Source organism: Indicator indicator, chromosome 22 (genome assembly GCF_027791375.1).
Source record: "Indicator indicator isolate 239-I01 chromosome 22, UM_Iind_1.1, whole genome shotgun sequence".
Classification (NCBI taxonomy): Eukaryota; Metazoa; Chordata; class Aves; order Piciformes; family Indicatoridae; genus Indicator; species Indicator indicator.
Window position 1 is genome coordinate 4,246,630 of NC_072031.1, and position 20,244 is coordinate 4,266,873.

Consider the following 20,244-nt stretch of genomic DNA (forward strand, 5'->3'; position numbering starts at 1 on the left):
TCGCGAACACCTGCCCGACTGGCGGCCTCTTGTGATGGCGGCAAAGGTTACTACTGCTCCCGAGAGTCCCACGGGCGCTGGGGGTCCAGCTGCGCCCGCTCCCACCTACCCGTCCTTACAAGCGCTCGGTGTCTTGACTTTACTAGCTCTGGACCCTGCCACGAGTCCCGGAGAGCAGCCGACCGCACCCTGCCACCGCCCGACCAGGCACGCGAGGGGGAAAGCCCGCGGCCGGGAAAACCCTTCATGGTACGCTTCTCAGGGCAGGGCTTCAGGAAGAGCTTTCCAGAAACATTATTTCCCTAGAAACAAAGAAACAAACACAAACGGAGACGCACCCACAGACAAGTGCACTTCTCAGGAAGCGATGCGCAGAAGGGCGCCCCTCGCCTTCCCTGGGCTGTAGGGGCGCGTGGCGGCCGGCGCTGCACACCACACAACCGCCAAGGCCGGGCGACCCCTAACGCGTCCCTCACCACTGCCCTGGCCACAGAAGAGAGGCCGAAAAACCCGGCGCACGGCGGAAGCGATGAGGCTCCGTGCGAAGGAGGGAAAGAGGGAAAGAGGGAAAGAGGGAAAGAGGGAAAGAGGGAAAGAGGGAGCCAGGACAGGGTCAGGACTGGCACCCCCGAGGAGGCCCCGCCTCCCCCCTCCCCGCGCGGTGGCGCCCCAGCAGCAGCGACCCCGCGCTGCGCGGAACCGCGGTCTGAGCATGGACACCGGCGCACGGGGCGTGGTGCCCGCGGGCTGGGTGCGGGATCTGCACCGCTATAGCTGCGTTTGTTAGCCCGGAGAGAAATGAGCTGCAGCGCTGCCGTGTGAGGAACGACAGCACCTTGTGCAGCGTGGCCCCAGGGGAACTTCTGTAGCGCTGGTCGCTACGACCGAGACGAAGCGGGTCGGGCTTTGCCTTCCTCTCTACCTCCCACACTACTCAGGGTATCATGCCTAGAGAAATGGCTTCAGAGGCTTTGTGGGGCAAGAGATGGAAATTGCTTTGAGTTTGCCTTCCCCCCACCCCCTCATACTTTTGTGTAATCCCTGTTAATCACCTTTATACCCACCACAGCTTTACGTCCTCGAGCAGCGTCTATCACAGACCATCCTCAGGAGTTGAGTGAGCTCAGCCTTTGTGGCTTCCTTTTAAAGATCAAGATGTTGCATTCAGCAAAGCAGGGAACCACAAAAGGACATTCTGAAAGCCTCCCACCTCACTCTTAGTTTATTCTAAACTTGAGCATGACTACTTTTAGTATTTCCCAACAACATAGGCACCTGTTCAATGCAGACACTCAACTTTCAATAAAAAGCACTTCCTTTTTGAAAGCAGCAGGTTTCGCACTACACCTTTTGGTGTCCTGGTTTGAAAAAGTAATGGCACGCACTGCAGAGTTTATTTCTATACTGAATTCCTGTCTGGCACACTATACATAAGGTATTCTTTTGAGGTGAACACCCTCAACAGTCAAGAGGGGAGCCATATGAAGAACAATTTGAAGACTTAGTCACCAAATGAATACATGGCAGGAGCTTCCAGACTAGACTGACCTGGGTACCAGAACTAAAAATCCCCACCACCACACAAGCAAACATCAAATTTGCAAACCCTTCATGCTTCATTGCTTCTTCCTGGATTGCTCTGATAGTAATATGGCAAGAAGTATATTTTCTAAGAAATACAGTGGGGGTGGTGGGTTGGGGGGAAGGAGAATACTGCTTTACCGTAGCATGTGACTGAGTACTTAGAATCACTGCTTGTGTCAAACAGAAAACTCAATGGAGCATCATCCAGGCCTTTAAAGAACATGGAAAGAATTATAGTGGTACAGCTAGTAACACAAAGTGGAAAGCTACAAACCCACCGGCTTTTATTTCCATCATTAGCTTGCTCATTAGTAGCTACGACTGTAAATTATTATGGTACAAGGAGATACACAATCAGAAACCTTTTCCAAATGCAGAAGGATGTTCTTAAACCACTTGCAGACTGACCCACACAGCAGCAGTTGACAAAAACTGCTAGTTTTTGTATAGAAGTTGTACCTGTGATCCATGAAACTCCAGGATTACCAACTCGAAGTGTTGAAAGACTTCTGAAGAGTTAACTTGTACCAAACACTTACAGAAGGCACACTTGGCAATAACAGTAAATTCAGCCATTTTTGTTTGTGTTTATTTTAGATTTATTTTTTTGGCAGAGATTAATACAGTGTTAGCATCATAGCCTTGTTTAAACACAGCTGCCCTTTCTAGGCAAATATTCAAATGCATCAAGAAGTTATTTGGACCAAGCCTGATCTTTATGACATAGTAAAACACTTCAACCTTCAGAGCCCCATTCCCTAATTTTTTTGTGATCATTGTCTTAAACAAGCAGTCAGCTGAAGTTTCTGAAAACAGAACTTCTCTCATTTAGAAAAAAGTCAGTGTACAAATCTAAATAATCATCACAGAAACTCCTTAAATGTATTATCTTCTCATTGAAGAAACGGTAATTGATAAACAGATCAACAATTAAAAGCTCAGAGCCTCTGCATTTTTCAGGTGGAATTCAAGCCTTAAGACAAGGTTGAGGTTTGTTTATGATCAATCACCTGACTTACATGAACGTACAAACAAGTTTTCCAACTCTATAACCAAGGCTCTATGGGCATTTCCCACCAAGGTGGAGAGAAGTGAACACTTTACAAACTTACACATCAGCAGTAAAAAAACCCAACCAAACAAAAAAAATTAACAAATACCCATTAAAAATCCCTGTATGAATATCTTTACAGTAGAGCAGAGATGTAACTAGACTTGAAACTACTAGCAAGGAAACTCAAGTACTAGATTGAATCACCATTGATGCAAAATAACCTGAGTTGTCTATTTGTTAAAGCAGCCTTCAAGAAGGAAGAAGTTGAAAGAACCAAACATAACAACTAAGTAAATTTCAAAGTGAATTTAAGTGCTTGTGAAAAACAGTGCTGTTGCAAAAGCATCAACACCAAGCATGAGAATACATGCTTACATATTCTCCTTACACATTCTCACCTCAGTATCTGCTGAGACTAAGTAGGCACACCAGTATGCAACATGACTGAGACAAGATTAAATGAGGATTATCACCACACTGTTTTGCATACAGCAGAAAAAGAAAAACATTCAGTTGCTATCAACTGGTGATGGACTGAGTGGCCCATAAAGATTACATACAGACCTAAGTCAGATTCCCCTCAAGCAAATTCTTATTCAAACAATCTAACAATAAACATGGCTTCTGATTAGTTTCCTGTGACAGGAAGCACAGAAACAACCAGAAATCTCCATAAAACTTCAGAAAGGGCTTGTAGAGCCAACTTCACCAATCAATTATCAATGTTTAAACACTGTCTATAAACGCTTGTAAGAACCAATAAGAGCATGGCAGTTCGGACAGGTGTGATCCACATCCTTTAAGGCATCAATGCAGAAGGGAATTAAGCAGCAGCCACCAATACACCTGCAGAGAGAAGGGAAAAATTAAAAATAGATCTGTTTTACTACTTGTTACATACAAAAGAAGGTAAAATGTATTTCCTGCAAAAGCCATCCATAAAACTGGTACCATGAAGCTTTAGGAAGAACACACACAGCTGTGGAACTCATCACACTAGCGTTCTAGAGGTGCTTAAGGTCTTGTAGGAATTAAATGCATATGCAGGCTATTCAAACCATAGAGGGTCAGGTTCCAGAGAGTGAGAAAGAACAGTGCTGAAAGCTTGGTTATGCCTTAAAGCTATAAAAGATCATGTAAGAAGAGAAAAAATAAAGTGCAAATTGAAATCAACCTACCCCACCAGGAAGAGGCCGCCACACGACAGCCAAGTCAAAGCTCCTGATTCATACGAGAGACGCGTCACTATCATCTGGTTACATGAAGGGCAGCACATCTGAATTGGGCGGTCATGAAATACTACTGGTTGCTGCACATACACTGTCTGAACTGCAACTGAACAGAGAAATATTTTGTTTACTCCACGGGTAAATCATGAAAAAGGGATAGTTCTACTTCTGAACTAGAACCAGCTAGTACTCTGAAACATTTGAGGCTCAGAAGAATGAAATACACAATGACAAAGAAGAATCATCACAGTACTTCCTAATGCAGAAGCACTCTCTTAAGAATAAACCTGGATTAAAAATTGCAGAAAGCCAAATGACATTATTGGTACTAATGCACATTGAAGGATTCACAAGAATTATTCATCTTATTCCCTTCAAAAATATTTTTGGAAGGTGAAGAACACCTGGGAAATGCAATCTCTCATCTTCTGTACAGCACTAATTACCGAGCTACTCTCCTTAAATTGAGGTAGAGTTTGAGGCTTACTGGGGTTATTCACAGGTGCAGGCTGTCCCACGTACGGGTGAGGGTTCATTCCCTTCCCATCTGGTTTCTGGCCAGGTTCTGGGACAGGGTAAGGATGAGGATAGCTCACATTTATTCCTGTTGCTTCGTCATAAGAAGGTGGTGCAGATGGAACAGGGATGCCACTTGGAGCAGACATTTTATCTAAAACAAAAATAGAGAGAAAATTACAATAAAAGACATTATTTATTGAGGGCACGTGACAACTAATTAGGCTCTATTCTGACAGAAAGCAAGAAGATAGGATTAATATGCACCTTTATCAGCATAAGATTTAATACCATCAGAAACAAATAACAGTCAGCAAATGTTGTTGATTCCTTCCCTCCTTTTTCACAGGGTAGTTTTTACACTTTTATCACCACCAATTCCTCCTTTATAAATTTAACATGCTAAAACAGGGACATGGGGGTATCTTTAGAAGTACACTAAGCTACCTGGCAGTTTATTCAATCCTGCAAGAACAGTATCAGATCCTTCTCATTCCCCTGAAAACTCAGTATGACAGGCCACATAGTAGTTGTCAACTAACATGAGAAAGGTTTGTGGGGAAGCTCAAATACTTTAAAACACTATTGATCAGTGCTGTGATTTGAACAAGAAAAAATATTTTTTTTTATTGAAGGACAAAGAAACCCACTCAAAGTACATATAATTCAACTCAAAACTCTTACAACTCTCAAATATGTCTAGGGTTGCCATTTTTGATGCTTACCAAAGTTTCAATGAGTTTGTTAAGGCAGCTTTCCTCCACCAATTGTTATTTCATTAAAGTATTAGAATGTTTAGCATCGCCTTCTCCCAAAGTGAAAAGAAATTACCATTTCAACACAGACTTTCTCTTACTCTCTGCCTCTGCCTGCCCGTTTATTGTCGAACAATTCTCACAACATCAATGCTGATTAAGCATTTCCTTTTTTCTGTCCCTCCTAAGGGTTCTCATGTGAAACTATCTATCTACAACCACCTCCCTCCAGGTCATCTCATTCCATTCTGTTTATGCTTATGGATAAAGTCCAGAGCTAGTTTGCTGTTACCAGTATACTGTAATGCTTAAAAGCACCAGTTAACAACCAACTGCATCAACGAGACTCATCCCAGTAAAGCATGTAGCTATTTTGTGTACAGATCTGGAACTTTTCCACTGCATATTCTTCTCATCACATTTCAAGACATTTGTGTAACAGCCACATTGAGGTCAAAGCATTCTGGACTTTTAGATTAACACATGGAGTCCTGCCTATTAGTTAGCTGTGAAAGAACCCCATTTTTTCCCTTGGTCTCCTAAAATCTGGCTTTTTGTAGTGTTTAAAATGCACCCCTTTCTACCTGTCACCCCACAAACATTATCACATTCTTCATTCAAAAAACAGATTAATTTGGCACCCAGACAACAGAGAAGGATCCAGCAGATACAACCAGACCAGAAGCTGAATATAAGCTGCCAGTGCCATGAAAATGGCAAACACCACGCAGGAATGCATAGCAGAACCAGTACCTGTATGGCAGCTGAAGAAGTTCTGCTGCTCTGGGAAAGCCCCCATGGGAGCACAGTATCTATGAAACACACAGGTGAACAGATTCCAAAGAAAAGCACCAAAACACTAGAAAAGAGGACTTCTGAAGAAAGCCAAAGTTCCACAAAATCAGAGAGAATAATGAAGAGACAGCTAGCAATGAAAAAGACCTAAAGCTTCTGAAAGTAAATGTTAGGGAAAACTGTAAGAAAAGCTTTAAAATCATAAACTTTTCCCTATATCTATTATTAAGGCTATTTAAGTACTAGATAAATTGGCAAGAGGGTTGTAGAGCATTTCCTCCTGAAAGTTTTAAGAACAGCTACACATCAAAACCTGCATGTCATTCAGCAGTAAGTGGATTGGAGAAAGTCCCTTTCAACTGTATTTGCCATTATTTCAACACTTGCTTCTGAAAAAAAATGCAATGCCTTTTAATTTAAAACACTTCCTCTTATGAACACTGTTTCAGAAGTGAGATACTGCACCTTCTGCAAAAAGTAAGGCCCAATTCTGAACTAATTGCTTGCAAACCAACCTGCCACTTGAGCACATTGTAAGACTGGGTCTGGAACTACCCGAAAACCAGCTTCCTCTACTTAAACAACAACAAAAAAATAAAACCCAAAGCAACAAAATCATGAAATCAAACCAACCATGATTATAAAGAGTTTATGAGTATCAAATTTGTTCAAGCTCCATACAGCAATAAGCATTAACCCCAGGATTAGGTAGCACTGAAAACAAAGGCAAGAGGGACTTTCTAGAAAGGACTTTATACATTTTATTTTAGCTTAGGCAAAATGTAATCCTGAGGTAAATAAACTGCACTTTATAATTCCCTCTGCAATCTCTGAAGGGCACTAATAGACATTCCATAATTTCCATTTGCACTTTGCTCCCTGTAAATAGGTACAGAACAGCTTATAACTTTAATCATACCAACACATCTGGGACGAGAAACTAATGCTTAATGCCCTATTACAAGCAAAAGATTAGTATTACATACCAACCCCAGGTCATATAAAAAGTGATACAGAATCTTAAGCATCAATGTAGGATAGGGAGGACATGAATTTCTAGCAGCTTAAACTGTACTCAGATACATAGGAAACAGCAGCAATTTATTGACTGAAAGGCATAAAAGCAAGCCAATGGCAACAGCAGAAACCAAACCAACAAGTTTTGTCTTCTTAAAGCAGACTCTCAAATGCTGCCCCCAAATAATTCAAAAAGGAAGACTGTTCAGTGAAAGGTACCCAAGAAAAGACAAAGGACAAGACAGGTAACAGACAAGCACTAAAATGTTATTGAGAAGGTATATACAGGCAAACCATTAGGCAACATTAAAGCTCTCTCACACCAGGATATGCAAACACTGAACAACCAACAAGCGCACACTAAATGCAAGACTCTGTCTGATGCAGAAGTTTCCATTTACATCTGTAAGTTTCAGATCCAAATGCTGAGCAGTTCTAGCTTTTCTTCACAGACTCTCACTACTCTTTTGCTTTGAGTCTTTAGAAGTGCATGTGGTAAGACAAAGACCAATAATTTCACCTACCCACTCCACATCATTCTTCTTCGAAAAAACCCTCTTGTATTCCAGGTGTACAACTGTAAGGTAGACACTGACTCACAGTGCCCAACTGCTGCACTCAACTTTGGGCAGATGAGTCATTAGACTCTGGAGAGGAATCAATACAGCAGCAAATGTACCAGCTCTCTCCTCCAGATTTTTCTTTATGTTCATTAGCTTGAGATGAAGAATCACATTCAAGCTGCAGGCACTTAGCTCAATTTCCTTCATAAACTCACACTGCAACAACACTTGCACAGGACACAGAACCCTTCTTGCTCATTCCTTTCTGCAGAGGTCTGTAGTTCTACATAGAGAAGAAAGTTGACTTAAAGGGAAAGAAAAGGCTGGTGAAACACACAGCATTCAGAAATCGCTCTATTAAAATGAAACCAGATCAAGTATTACACTCTTTGAAGAGACCAGAAAGACAAGTCATGAATTCTACCAACAGAATAAGGCACAGAAAGTGCAATACAGCTGTGTCATTTTTACAACTGCATTAAAGCCACATGAGTTCTGGGGAACAGAAGCCTTTTGAAACTGCTGCACACCTCTGAGTTTTACTAAATATTCAGCAGTTTTTGCAGGGGTCAGCATTTTGAAAAGCATGTTTCACCTAGTTCAAATATTCCACCCCCTTTTCAATTTCTAATCTCTAACTCCATGCAGCAATATGAAACCAGAAGCAGGGTCTGCATGTGCTCCCTACCCAGAACTTTCAGTTTTAACAAGGCGAGACAATTTGCAGGCAGCACCTGAAAAAAACCCCGTGACACCTGGCTAAACTTTCCTTTTATCTTGCTATTAGATAAAATGTATTAAGTGAATGAGAAATTCTAAGGTAACTTATCTGAAGATTAACCAAGCATTTATTACAAAGCCAAGATTCTTACAACCTCCAATCATGAGCTTCTGGGTTTGTACCCAATTAAAATTATCCAAGATAAAACTCTGCCTTGAAACTAGCAGTGTGCTCAGAGTCAGCTACACATTGCGGAAAGGATTTAGCAGGTTTATATCCCATCTGACAACTGCGCAATAATGTTTATGAAATTAGATAAAATATAGGCTATGACCTAACCAGAATTTTTAAATGATGGTATAGCATTCCCAGTACAGCCTCCCACAGTGTGGATTTGTAGAAGTTAGGGAGTTTCTGCAGAATGCTAATTGAAATATCAAACTGTAAACCTTAGTGTAGATGAGGAAGACTTATTCTGACCTTTTTCATCCAGATGCATACAGGCATTACAAGGAAAATAAGGAAGAATATATATTTATCACAGTCTAGACACTACACAGGGTTTGCTTAATGTGCCCAAAACAACAGACTGCCCTGTGATGACCTACACCTTCTACATCTGCCAGGTACCTGTCAACTCATGGCATTGTCTGCTCTACGCAGGGAAGTGTATTCAAGATTCCCTTCCTCTCAAGGGTTAGATTTTCTGTAAGGCTCCCAAATATAGAGACAGACAAAGCTACACAGCTGCAGCCATCTTCCCCTTCCCTCCTCACATCCCATCATGACACAGATCAGACTCAGAGTCTGGCTCAAAACCCTTTCATGCATCTTCAACTTGTGATAATCACCGTACATACAAATTGTCCTCTCCACTCCCAAAAGTTAACACATTTGTTACTATTTTCTCATCACAGGATGCGCTCCCCATCTCATGAAAACTTTTGACACTGCCCAGATTGGTATGCTAACATTACTGAGTTTAAAACTGCAGCCTTCTTCCAAAGGCAGGATGCAAATACGTATTCTTAGCATGCAGAAACCCACATTTTCCTAAGGACAAATGGAAAAAAACATAAAACATGACGAGGGAACACATCAAAAGGGGAAAGGTAAGTCAAGTCATTCATGCCTTACCCAATGATTGCAGGTGACTCATCAGGCAAGTTTTTTTTTTAATGCCAGCTGGTTTCCTGACCAGCACAGGAGTCTCATAGAAATGGGTTCCACAGCATCACAGATGTAATAGCAACAGCACCACAATGATAACTGTGGGTAGATAATCACTTTGCCCCTTATCAGGAGGGGAGAAAAGATCTGTGCAGTCCCCAAACTAACACATCACACAAGAAGAAACTCAGGTGCAGAAGGAGTGCTCCTGGGAGGCTGGTGAAGAGACTGCATGTAGAGCCATCACTCCCTCTTTCCAGCCAAACCAGAGGCTGGCATCCGCTTTTAGTGCAATAGCAAGTACTGCTCTTGTGAGAATGAAAGAGCAAATACCTTACAGAAACATTTTCCTTATCTGAAATCATCCTTAGCTACTCAAGTAAAGACCAGAAATTCTCTACTTGCTTTCAGATAGACTGCCCTGAAACTACATAATTATACATTTTTGTGAAGTCCTTCCAAAACAAACTTTAGTATAAGGAAAATACAATTTTTATTTTAGATCAGAGTGTATGCCTGTCCTAAGAATTTTTTATAAAAGCATAGATAGCCATACGAAAGTCTGTAGTATGAACATGTTTGCTGGTATGGATTTACAACTTTCTTATCAAAAGACATTTATATCCTTAAAGCAGTGCAATAGCAAATGTCCTAAATCACTCTAAGGCTATTTCTACTAAGACCCAAGTTGATACTTCAGCTGCCTACCACTATGAAGCAAGTTTTCAGCCACGTTATTTCCTTAGTTGTACCAACCACACCTTAGCATAAATGCTAGCGTTGGAAAGGGAGAAGGCAACATTAATGCAAGGGACCACAAGCAAATCATGAAACCACATTAAACCTCTGAAACCATCTCTCTTTACTTTCATAAAGCATCCTTCCAAAACTCAGAATCAGTACAGGTGCATTCTCAGCAAGAGGAGTGGTGCTCCCATTACACACATTTACTAGGAGGACTTAGGAAATAAATACCTAGTTTATTTTTATCTTACACTGTAAGGAATGTTGCCGAATGCGAATTTATCTGAACATATTACATGAAATTGCTTTCCTGGGAATGTTTATTGAGATGTACAACATGTTAGCAAAGATGCCACACAAGTCAAGGCAAGGACAAGAAAATAAAGTAAACCTGCATCTGGCTATCCAAGTGATGACCAAGAAAGCACACTTCTTTATAAGAGCATATGAAGATACTATTTTCTTAGCAGTTTTCATTTTTGTGGGAAATTTTATTGAATGGCATGTATGCTGGACAAAAAGACACAAGACATGTAAGCTCAGTCTGTCATGCTGGGGTGCATGACAGCAGATCTCAAGGAGGGGCACACTAGCTTCTACTCAGGATGAAGGCACAGTACTGAGCACTCTTTGTTGGGAGCATAGCAGAGGATTTGGCAGGAGAAATGGGGCCAGGAGAGGTTTGCAAATCAGCATGGCATGGGAGGCACTTCAGCTGAGCAAGAGAGCAGACAACTGAGAACACCACCAGTATGGTTGTAAGGAGCACAAAGCCACTGTCTCCCTGCCATTGCCATCCAACCATGAAAACCTGCAATTTGTCTCAGCAACTCCTGCCTCTTGACCCTGCTAATCTATTCCCAGCCCAACCACCTTCTCCTGGATACAACCTCCTTCACTTAACTCCACTGCCCAAAGTTATTCTGAGCAGCCACACCCCTCAATTTGGAATCATTACATAAGGAGGTCTCCAAGTGCAGAGTACAGCACAGGCTGCACTGGGCAGGGAGAGAAATGTGTTAAGAAAATTGGAACAAAAAAACCCCAAACAACCAACCCAACCCAAAACCCAAACCCACAAAACCTGAAATAAAACCAAACCAAACAAGCCAACAAACAACAAACAGAAGAAAACAACCAAACAAAAACACACACACAAATGTCTGACTCACTTGAATTGTTGTACATTTGGTTGCACACAGCAGAGAATTGCTGGCTACAGACAACTATGGTATCTGATCTCTTAAATCCAGGAAAACACTCACTGAAAATACCAGCACAATCTGTAGGCAACACCCAGAAGGGCAAAGAACAGATCTGTTGGAAGGAAGCAGGCACTACAACTGGACAATATTTACTATGAGTAAGCAAAAGGTACAGCAAATGAGCCAGCTAATAGCGTAGAACTTCCCTGTTACAACCATTGCTGGCTGTAAGTAATTCCATAACAAGAACAGAAGCAGGAAAAGACACTTTAGAATGGAAACCGAATGTAACAGAATACAAAGGGCCTTGAACAACCTCACCTAAGTAGGTCCTAAGCAGGCATCTGATCCAAATGTCCTCCAGAGGTCTCTTATCCAACTTAAATTACTCTTTAATAACCCAGAAAATAGAAGTTAGATTACCATAATAGAAAAAGAATACAATATTTAGTTTTGCTTTTATTCCATACAATAAAGCCTAAATACTAAGTTCTGTCGTAAGTGCTGCAAAAGGTACCAGTCATGATGTAAACCAAACAATTTAATTTGCTTCAAAGACTTCTTCACTGAGAACAATTCTCCAGAAAACTGCCTTGCTTGCTGGGCTCTCTCCATTGCTGGCAGCTTGATTCAGGTCAGAGAACCACTAATTCATGCCAAGTACAGAGACTGGCAGCAACCATAGGAACTGTGTGGTTATTAAATACTCTTGACCCAAGCACTGCTGCACACCTGGTAGAATGCAGATTCTGGATCAGTATCTTGGTATCAAAAGGAAGCTGGGTTTTATTGGTATATGTGACATTTTATTATCTTTTTTTCTTTCTTCACAAGACATATCTATTTGAGAACATAGGAATTTCAGGACACTTTAAGACAACCTTGATTTTCTTGCCTTTTTGCAAGACGCTCTAGAAACTCTTCTGTCATGGTTCCACACTTTGTAATGAGCTTTAGCTTTAACTCATAACCAGCTTCTCTTGTATCTACCCCATCCTTTAAGCAGTTATACATCATCATGTTTATCTCATACACTTCCAGTACTGCAACTTCTGAACCAGAGTTCTCAGCCACTAATTCCTATGTAGTAAACCTCTGCTGCTCTTACAATGTCCATGGTGTCTCCTCACCGCTTATGTCTCTATCAGTCCATGTCAGCATTGCTGCCCTCCAAGATTATCTGTCTTTTCCTTCCCACACTGCACCTAGGAATAATCAGCTACCACTATGCACCAGCAGAGTGAGCAGAGCTCAGTTACATAGCCAGTCACCTTCAGTGCCTCTGCAGCTGTGAAGAGCTGTCAATTCCTCTTCTGAGTCAGCTGCCAGTACTTACTTACCTTATTGTATATGCCACCTAAACACATCCACCTACCAAAAAGAGAAAAGTAATCTAAAATTATTGTTGTGTCCTGCTCTAGCAAGCTATTTATTCAGCTTTCCCCTCACAATCTAAAAATCTCTCACATAAACCTTCAGCTACAAGGACAAGGCTCTGTGGACACACATCTCCAGACTGCAAACCTCAAAGAAAATGGTATTTCAAAGCAACATAAAGTAATTTGGAATCCATGACTGCTCCTCTTCAACCATCCAAATCCTGCGTATGTTGTCACGGTCATTTCTCAAAGTTAGGGTCTCTTGATTTACACTTTTTCTGACCATGTTTCTCAAGACAAAAGCTCTTTCAAGACCTGAAAAACGGCTACAGAGAACTTCGCAGGTACAAAAGACAACATGGGGGGAGGAGGGGGAAATCAGGCTTAAGTATCCAATTAGGGTTAGAGTAATTCAATCCACACAAAGTATAGCTGAGGTCCAGCACAGAAGCTTCCTAACACATGCCTCTTCCTGGAGCATCAAGTCTCCAGAATACTGCTGACAGCCTTCCTTACACAACACAGCTTTCCTCAGAACTTCATTGACATCTATAAACATTTCTGTAAAGAACCTGTCACAAGTTTGTTCACTCTTCCAAGTTACACATCTGCTGCACTGAAGGCATGGTAATACATAGTAAACACTACTGTTTATGTATTTCAGTAGTCCCATGGTTTCCCAGCACGCCAAGCAAAAATTAGAAAGGAAATTGTGTACTCAGGCCAGTGTGGGTTTTACAGTAGCCAAGTAGCCAGGACAAACACTGAAGCTGGTACAGAAGGACAGACGTGGTTACAGGTGCAGTGCATACACAGGTCAGTAACTGTGGTGATCTACCAGCTCCTTGAGGACAGGCGTTGCTCTTTCACAACATTCTCATACTCACACTGCAGCTTTGGAAGACTGAAGAAGGAACAAGACAGCAACCAAAGGTGAACGAACTCAGGAATTTTTTGTGATATTTACATTATCGAATACTCCACAGCCACATTTTTTTAAACCCCACTGACCTCCTGTTTTCTTTAGAAAAAGTTTTCCCTTGTGACTAAACTACAGGGCTGAATGCTGATCAATTGCACCCCAGTCACAGTGTGCCAGTTTTGGCTGGGGGTGCACAACAAGTTGGGAGAAGACATAGCCAGAACAGGTGATCTCAACAGACCAAAGGGGTATTCTGTACCATATGACATCATGCTCAGTAAAACAACTAGGGAGGAGGTTGGCCAGGTGGCCGCTGCTGGGCACTAGCTGAGCACTACTCGGTGGTGAGCAATTGTTTTCATTTGCATCACTTGTCTCTCTTAGGTTTTATTTTTCTCTGTTATTTTCCTTTTCATTACATCTACTATTAATTATTAAACTGTTCTTATCTTAACCCACACATTTTTTCACACCCTTCCAATTCCCTTCTTTCCATCCCACTGTGGGCAGAGTGAACAAGCAGCTGTATGGTGCTTAGTTGTCAGTTGAGGTTAAACCATGACATGTAGCTACTTCTGCTGCATGGATACTGAGCAATTCTAGACCATCCTCACTTGTTTTATGGAAAAGCAAGTTCTGAGAAATCAGCACCCTTTCATAGATATCAAAATGGATTTCATAGAAGAAAGATTTCATGGATTTTGTGATCATAATGCCCAGCACGAACACTTCAAGTCTTGATATTTAACATTCAATACATAGTTTTAAATGATGTTGCACTTTTCATTTCTTACCACTGACTAGTTTTGGACAGTTGCTGTAATTTAAAAGTAACTGCTATGCTTTTTTGCCCTTTTTTCCCCCCCCCCCTTCTTCCCTTCCTTAAGACAGATGCAACAAGGTCTTAGGTCTTTGCAGCATGTGGCAGCATCCCTGGCATGGCAACCACCCCTCCTGTGCCTTTGTTTCCTGTTCTTTTTAAAGTTTGAAGTTAAGTTCTTTTTAGAGTTCAAAATCTAAAAAACACAGACATTTACCAAGTACTCCAGTGAATGGTAAAAAAATAAAACCAAGTATCCATCCATCTACATTATCTGTCGAAACAGAAATTCCTAGTAAAGAACAAGATGACATCAAGACTACAAAACAATCTCTCAAAATACTATTGTGGAAGTAACCACAGCTTCAGCTTTTCATCTTAATTTTACTAATGTCCCTTTGCTTTAAATGTCAACTTTGAAGAGAAATTTTAACTATTAGTTTCTACAGCTAGTGAAAACATCTCTCACAGTCCTGGGCACTACTTGAAAATTAGCCAGGGTCAAGAGAAAGAGAAGGTAATAACCCACCTCTCTGCCTGGTATTAAAAAAAAAAAAAAAAGAAAAAAAGAAAAGAAAAGAAAACACACCAGAGAAAATACCTGCTTATAAATACAGCTTTCCTAACTCAGCTTGGCCAAGTAAATACATTGTTGCCCTTCCTTTACTCTTTCTCTTTTGAGAAGAGAAATTTGACATGATTTCATCCCAGAAATTAAACAATTCCTACATAGATCTCCTCACTAAAAGTCCTAAGCTGCTCCTCAACACTGTAAGTAATTACAGTGGCTCCTTGCACAGCAGAGGTTAAGACAGCCACTGATCAGCAGCACCTGGAATGAAACACCGGTCAAAGGCTAATCTTTTTTTTTTTTTTTTTCAACCAATCAGGCAGGATATACAGGTTTATCAGAGTACTCGGCATTTTTGCAGTGCATAGCAGCAAGTTGCAACCCTGTGCGTGTTAGGGCCCAATATCCTGGTTGCCTGAGCTCTGGGACAGTAACTTCTTAGTTCACCAACCTACTGAGAAGGAACTTGTGAGAGAAAAAAATTCAACAATAATTGCAAAAACATACTTGGATCTGCTCTTTAGTACGACAGCCAGTGCCACTTGGGTCATACAATTTTATACTGGCAAAACAGAAATGGTACCACACCACGAGTTCCTCAAGCAAGGTTACAGATATTTAGTAGGTTACTTTTACGAAGCTATCAACAGTCTCAGAATCATCCCGTGACGTGCCTTGGCTGGGGTCCTGGTGAGGCCGGTGAACCCCTCCCTGCGGCAGTGCCGTTTCCAAACTAACTGCTACTGCCGTGACGCTCAGGATGTCCCTAAGGAAAAGGACACTTTCCGCCACAGCCTGGCTGCTACGTGCAACAGTTGGGTTTCGCTTATCTCACTGCGCACCGCTCCGGCTCTGGCCCCGCCGGCCCCACACCCAGCCCAGCGGGCATGAGCCACCGCCCACGGCCTCTCTCTGGGCCGTCTCCTGACCATCTCCATGGGGCCAGGCCCGGAACCGCGCTGCTCGGGACGCCGCTGGCGTCCACTAAATCCGGCTTTCCCCAGTGCCCCAGGCGCAGCGGGACCGGCCGAAGAGCAGAAGCAGCTTCCCCCTGAACCACAGCCGGGGGAGGGTTGGGGGGGGAATCCGGGAGAGTTGGGAGCGGCCCCCCCAGGAACGGCGGCCCCAAAAGCGGCCCCAGCAGTAGAGCAAAGCGTCCCCCCCTGCGCCAGCCGCGGAAGCAGGTCCGGGTGGATCCTGTCAGACAAATCCCGGCGCACCCAGCGTCGCTCGCAGCGGTCCCGCAGCCCTTACCGCTCCGTAGCGGGTGCCGGTCTGCCCTCTGCTCGCTCGAGGCCACCGCCCTGCGGGACTTGCCCCGTCCTTACCCGCTCCTTCCTCCTCCCCCCCTTCTCCCGGGGACGGCGAGCCTAGGGAAGACAGTGTACCGCCCCAGCCCTGGCACCGGAGCAGGCACTGCTCGGAACAAGCTGCCTACCCCGTTCCCATAGGATTTACCGGCAACGCCTTCCCTGGACCGAACCGGCGACTCCGAGCACTGGCGAGAAGGAAAGGGAAGAAAAAAAAAGCTCGTGGAGGTACGAACATGCTTGGCGCAGATGGCTCTAACTCTCGCGCTCTGCCACACAAGCGGCCAACCCGGGCTGTCGGGGAGCTCGGCCCCTCTTACCCAGAGGCTCACTCATATACTGCAAATTAAAACGAGCGCTCTTCACCTTTCTTGTAATCAGCGCGGCGAGATAATACATTTTCTAGCACCGGAGGGTAAAACCGTCCTCTAATTTTGTCACTGAAATCGGGACTAGAACTCTTTACCGCTGGATTTAGCGCTCACAAGCAGGCATTGCGATACTACAAAAGCTGCACAAGTTTGGGTGCTGCAACATTCCCACAAGTCTAGCACACCAGATTCCCGGCGGATAGTCATACAATGAAATACAGCTACACCTCGTGTTAACGCCTACTAACCAACTATTGGGCAGTTTCTTCCTCTCTTCGCGTTCAAGGTCCAGCTTCTTTTAAATTCACTACGGAGTGAGGGGTAGGAAGTGTCGTCTCTCTTGGTCTCTGATGGTCTTCAGGACTGGAAACTTTCTTGAACTTGGAACCTTAGAATTCTTATTCCTCATATAGTCATGTTAGTCATCACCTTTTTTTTGTTTTTGGTCAGGCCATGAATCATATCAACTGGTTCTTCCTGGTTTTGAAGGACAGTTAAGAGAAGATAGATGTAGAGCTTTGTCAATAGAGATGCAGACTCAGTTTCAGGTGATAAGGATGTGGTGAAATTCACCCAAGCAAGTTAAATTTGTAACCATTTTTTTCAACAATTCTGCAGTACCCCTTATTATAGAATCATTAAGGTTGAAAAAGATCTCTAAAGTCAAGTCCAATCAATGACCTAACACCAACCATGGTCATTAAACCATGTCCTGAAGTACCAAGTCTGCATGTTTTTTGAACACCTCCACGGATGGTGACACTACCACCTCTCTGGGCAGCCTGTTCCAATGCCTGACCACTCTTTCAGTAAAGGTTTTTTCCCTAATATCAAATCTAAACCTGCTCTGGTTCCATTTGGGGCCATTTCCTGTCATCCTATCACTAGTTACCTGGGAGAACAGACTGACCTCACTACAACCTCTTCCTTTCAGGAAGTTGTACAGAGCAGTGAGGTTTTCCCTCAGCCTCCTTTTCTCCAGACTAAACAATCCTATTTCCCCAAGCTGCTCCTCCACAGACCTGTTCTCCAGACCCTTCACCAGCTTTGTTGTCCTTCTCTGGACACGCTCCAGCATCTCAATGTCCTTTTTGTAGTGAGGGCCCAAAAATGAACACAGTATTTGAGGTTCAGCCTCACCAGTGCCAAGTACAGGGGCATAATCACTTCCCAGCTCCTACTGGCCATACTATTCCTGGTGCAGGCCAGGATGCTGTTTGCCTTCTTGGCCACCTGAGCACACTGCTGGCTTAATGTTCAGCTGGCTGTCACCCAAGATCAGTTATTATACTGCATGCAATAAAACATAAAATAATGACAGAAACCTTAAACAGATACAGTTGCTTTAACTAGTGCCTTTACATGCAATTAAATTGGATTCAGTCTTTGGAAAGTACAGAGTATCACTCTTTTCTCTATCTAACACAACAGTTCAGAGGTAAGACAGAAGATTAATTACCGGCCAGATCCCTGAAAGGGATTCAACAAAGCCTGCTTCACCTGCTGTGGTTCAGGTAAACCAGTTGGCAAGGCCTGGTATTTAAGTGGCTTAATCCAGTTCAGACTGAAGGGAATCAGCAACCCTTGAGGGCTCAGCAGGGACTGTGCATTAGGCCTTTTGACTGAAATCATCTAAAACCTGCTAAAGTTGTATTTTTGTGTTTAAATCCATTCTTGGACCTTGCCCTAAGTAACATATATAAAACTTCAGTTCAAGCTCACCCTGGAGCCAGGATTCAGGTTTCACAGAACAAAAGGGGCTCTTACCCCAAGTGACAATAAGCCTAGCAGTGAGCTCTTGTGTTGGTGTGAGCTGAAATTCCCCCCCCCCACCCCCCACCCCCCCCCAAGTAACCAGGCTAGCCCAGTCTGGAAGCAAATGAAGGCTGTATTTACAAGCAGAGAAATGCAATGAATATGTACAAATATACAAAATTCACAACATTTACAAATATATACAATCAGACCAGAAAAGCACAACCGATCTCCCTTTGCTTCCCTCCAAGGGGACCCTCCCAAAGGGGCCTCTCTCTCTCCCAGGAGTTTCCCCCCAGACGCCCCTGGACAGAGAAGCAGAGTTAGTTAAGCAGAAAGTTGTTAACTTAGCTGCCAAGGTCAGTGTGTTATCTTCAGCCAGAAGAGAAGAAGAAAACAGCAGCCAGACAGCCCAGCAACTGCCCCCACTGCAGAACGCAGAATGTGCAGAGTGCCCACTTTGTTTTGGGTAATAGTTCTTAAACATTTCTATCTATCCAATGGAAGTGTTTAGAACAATCAGTATTTTGCTTTCTTACACCCAATAGTGACTTATTTACACTCTTTCACTTTCTCTGTTCTGAACTTTGCAAGGAAAAATTAAAAAGACAGTTTCAAACTATCACAGCTCTTCAGTCACAGAACTCTGCTGACCCTCCTACAAGTACAGCTTCATCAGGTGTTGCAGTATGAGGGCTCTGGCAACAAGAATATTTCCAGTTCCCCAGGCTGGGGGGAAGCATGGGGTGAGGAGGTGATTCAATAGCATTCAGTCTTCTTACTACAAGTTGGCATTTGACAGTGAGAACTAGACTCAGAGGGGAAAAAATTTACATATATTACCAAGAAATCGTATTACAGTATTTTCATCAGGAGCACAATATGAGCAAATTTGGCTTTGTTGCCCTGGCTTAACTAAAATTGGAATAATTGTTCTCAATGTACTTAAATCTCCTTCCCCAGATGGCTTTGGACAGCGTAAGAGCGAGCCATGACTGACCACATCTCCCACAGTGAAATAAGGCATGACCTTCAAGTGAAAACCACCATCTTCTGCCTGCCATGTTCTCCCACGTTTTTTGCTTACACCTAGTTAGAGGTGGTTGATGACATAGTTTATACTCCTCCTTGAGCACGCCAGTAACACAGTGCTTTTTGCCCTACTACCATTTCCACCCAGACAAAGCAGGCAGTCAGCACCCATTTACTGCTGCATGAGTGTATTTCCTCTCACTACCCCTCCTTCCCACCTATCTCAGCACTCACTAGTTCTCCCCTTTCCAGTCCTTTGCTGGCTGGCTCTGGGTGAAAGAGGCATGAGCTTTAGCTAGTCTGGGGCTGGCCAGGCCACTGCAGCACCTGTGAGCAGCAGCTCACCAGCCTGCCTGGGTTAGGCAGGGTGGGTGCCTGCCCTGTGGGGCAAACCCAGCACAGCTTCTCAGCAAAGCTGCCTTTGCAGTGGGACCCACAGAAGTTCTCTTCCTGCGGTAGACCAAGTGACTAGGTGGGGACATGGGCAGCACCAACTCAAGGCATGCTTGAAGAAACACTGCTAGCAATTAAGATAGATCTTTGTTATCTCTCCCCCATCCCCATGAGTTTTGTACCTAAAGATTATAAACATAATTTGTCTTATGGAAATTGTAAGAAAAGGCCATATGGCAATTCCAGAAGCTTACCCTTTATTGGGTAAGGATAGCTCCCCTCATGCCCTGTCCGGAGCGTGATGTGCTAGGCAGCCCTACCTGCTAAGTTTGTCTGTT

At 43.2% G+C, this 20,244-nt stretch overlaps 1 protein-coding gene across 2 annotated transcripts; it reads right to left on the bottom strand.

The window, feature by feature from the left end:
* Window positions 1-2,173: 2,173 nt before the first annotated feature.
* Window positions 2,174-17,172, bottom strand: LITAF (lipopolysaccharide induced TNF factor). Of its 2 annotated transcripts, none has more exons than XM_054390978.1 (4): window positions 16,504-17,172; window positions 4,355-4,537; window positions 3,817-3,973; window positions 2,174-3,484 (listed from the first exon to the last, which is right to left on the bottom strand). In XM_054390978.1, the coding sequence occupies exons 2-4, from the start codon at window positions 4,530-4,532 to the stop codon at window positions 3,376-3,378; spliced, it is 444 nt and encodes a 147-aa protein (XP_054246953.1). In that variant the 5' UTR covers window positions 4,533-4,537; window positions 16,504-17,172; the 3' UTR covers window positions 2,174-3,375. The 2 variants fall into 2 exon arrangements, with proteins under 2 accessions (XP_054246953.1, XP_054246951.1); XM_054390976.1 differs by lacking the exon at window positions 16,504-17,172 and adding an exon at window positions 16,300-16,320.
* Window positions 17,173-20,244: the final 3,072 nt, after the last annotated feature.

Coding starts and splice junctions, on each gene's coding strand:
- LITAF (XM_054390978.1), bottom strand. CDS start 4,532: ATGTCTGCTCCAAGTGGCATCCCTGTTCCATCTGCACCACCTTCTTAT. Junction 3,974..4,354: donor TGCACCTGTGAATAACCCCA/GTAAGCCTCAAA, acceptor TTCTCTGTTCAG/TTGCAGTTCAGACAGTGTAT. Junction 3,485..3,816: donor GGCGGCCTCTTCCTGGTGGG/GTAGGTTGATTT, acceptor TTCTCTCTGCAG/GTGTATTGGTGGCTGCTGCT.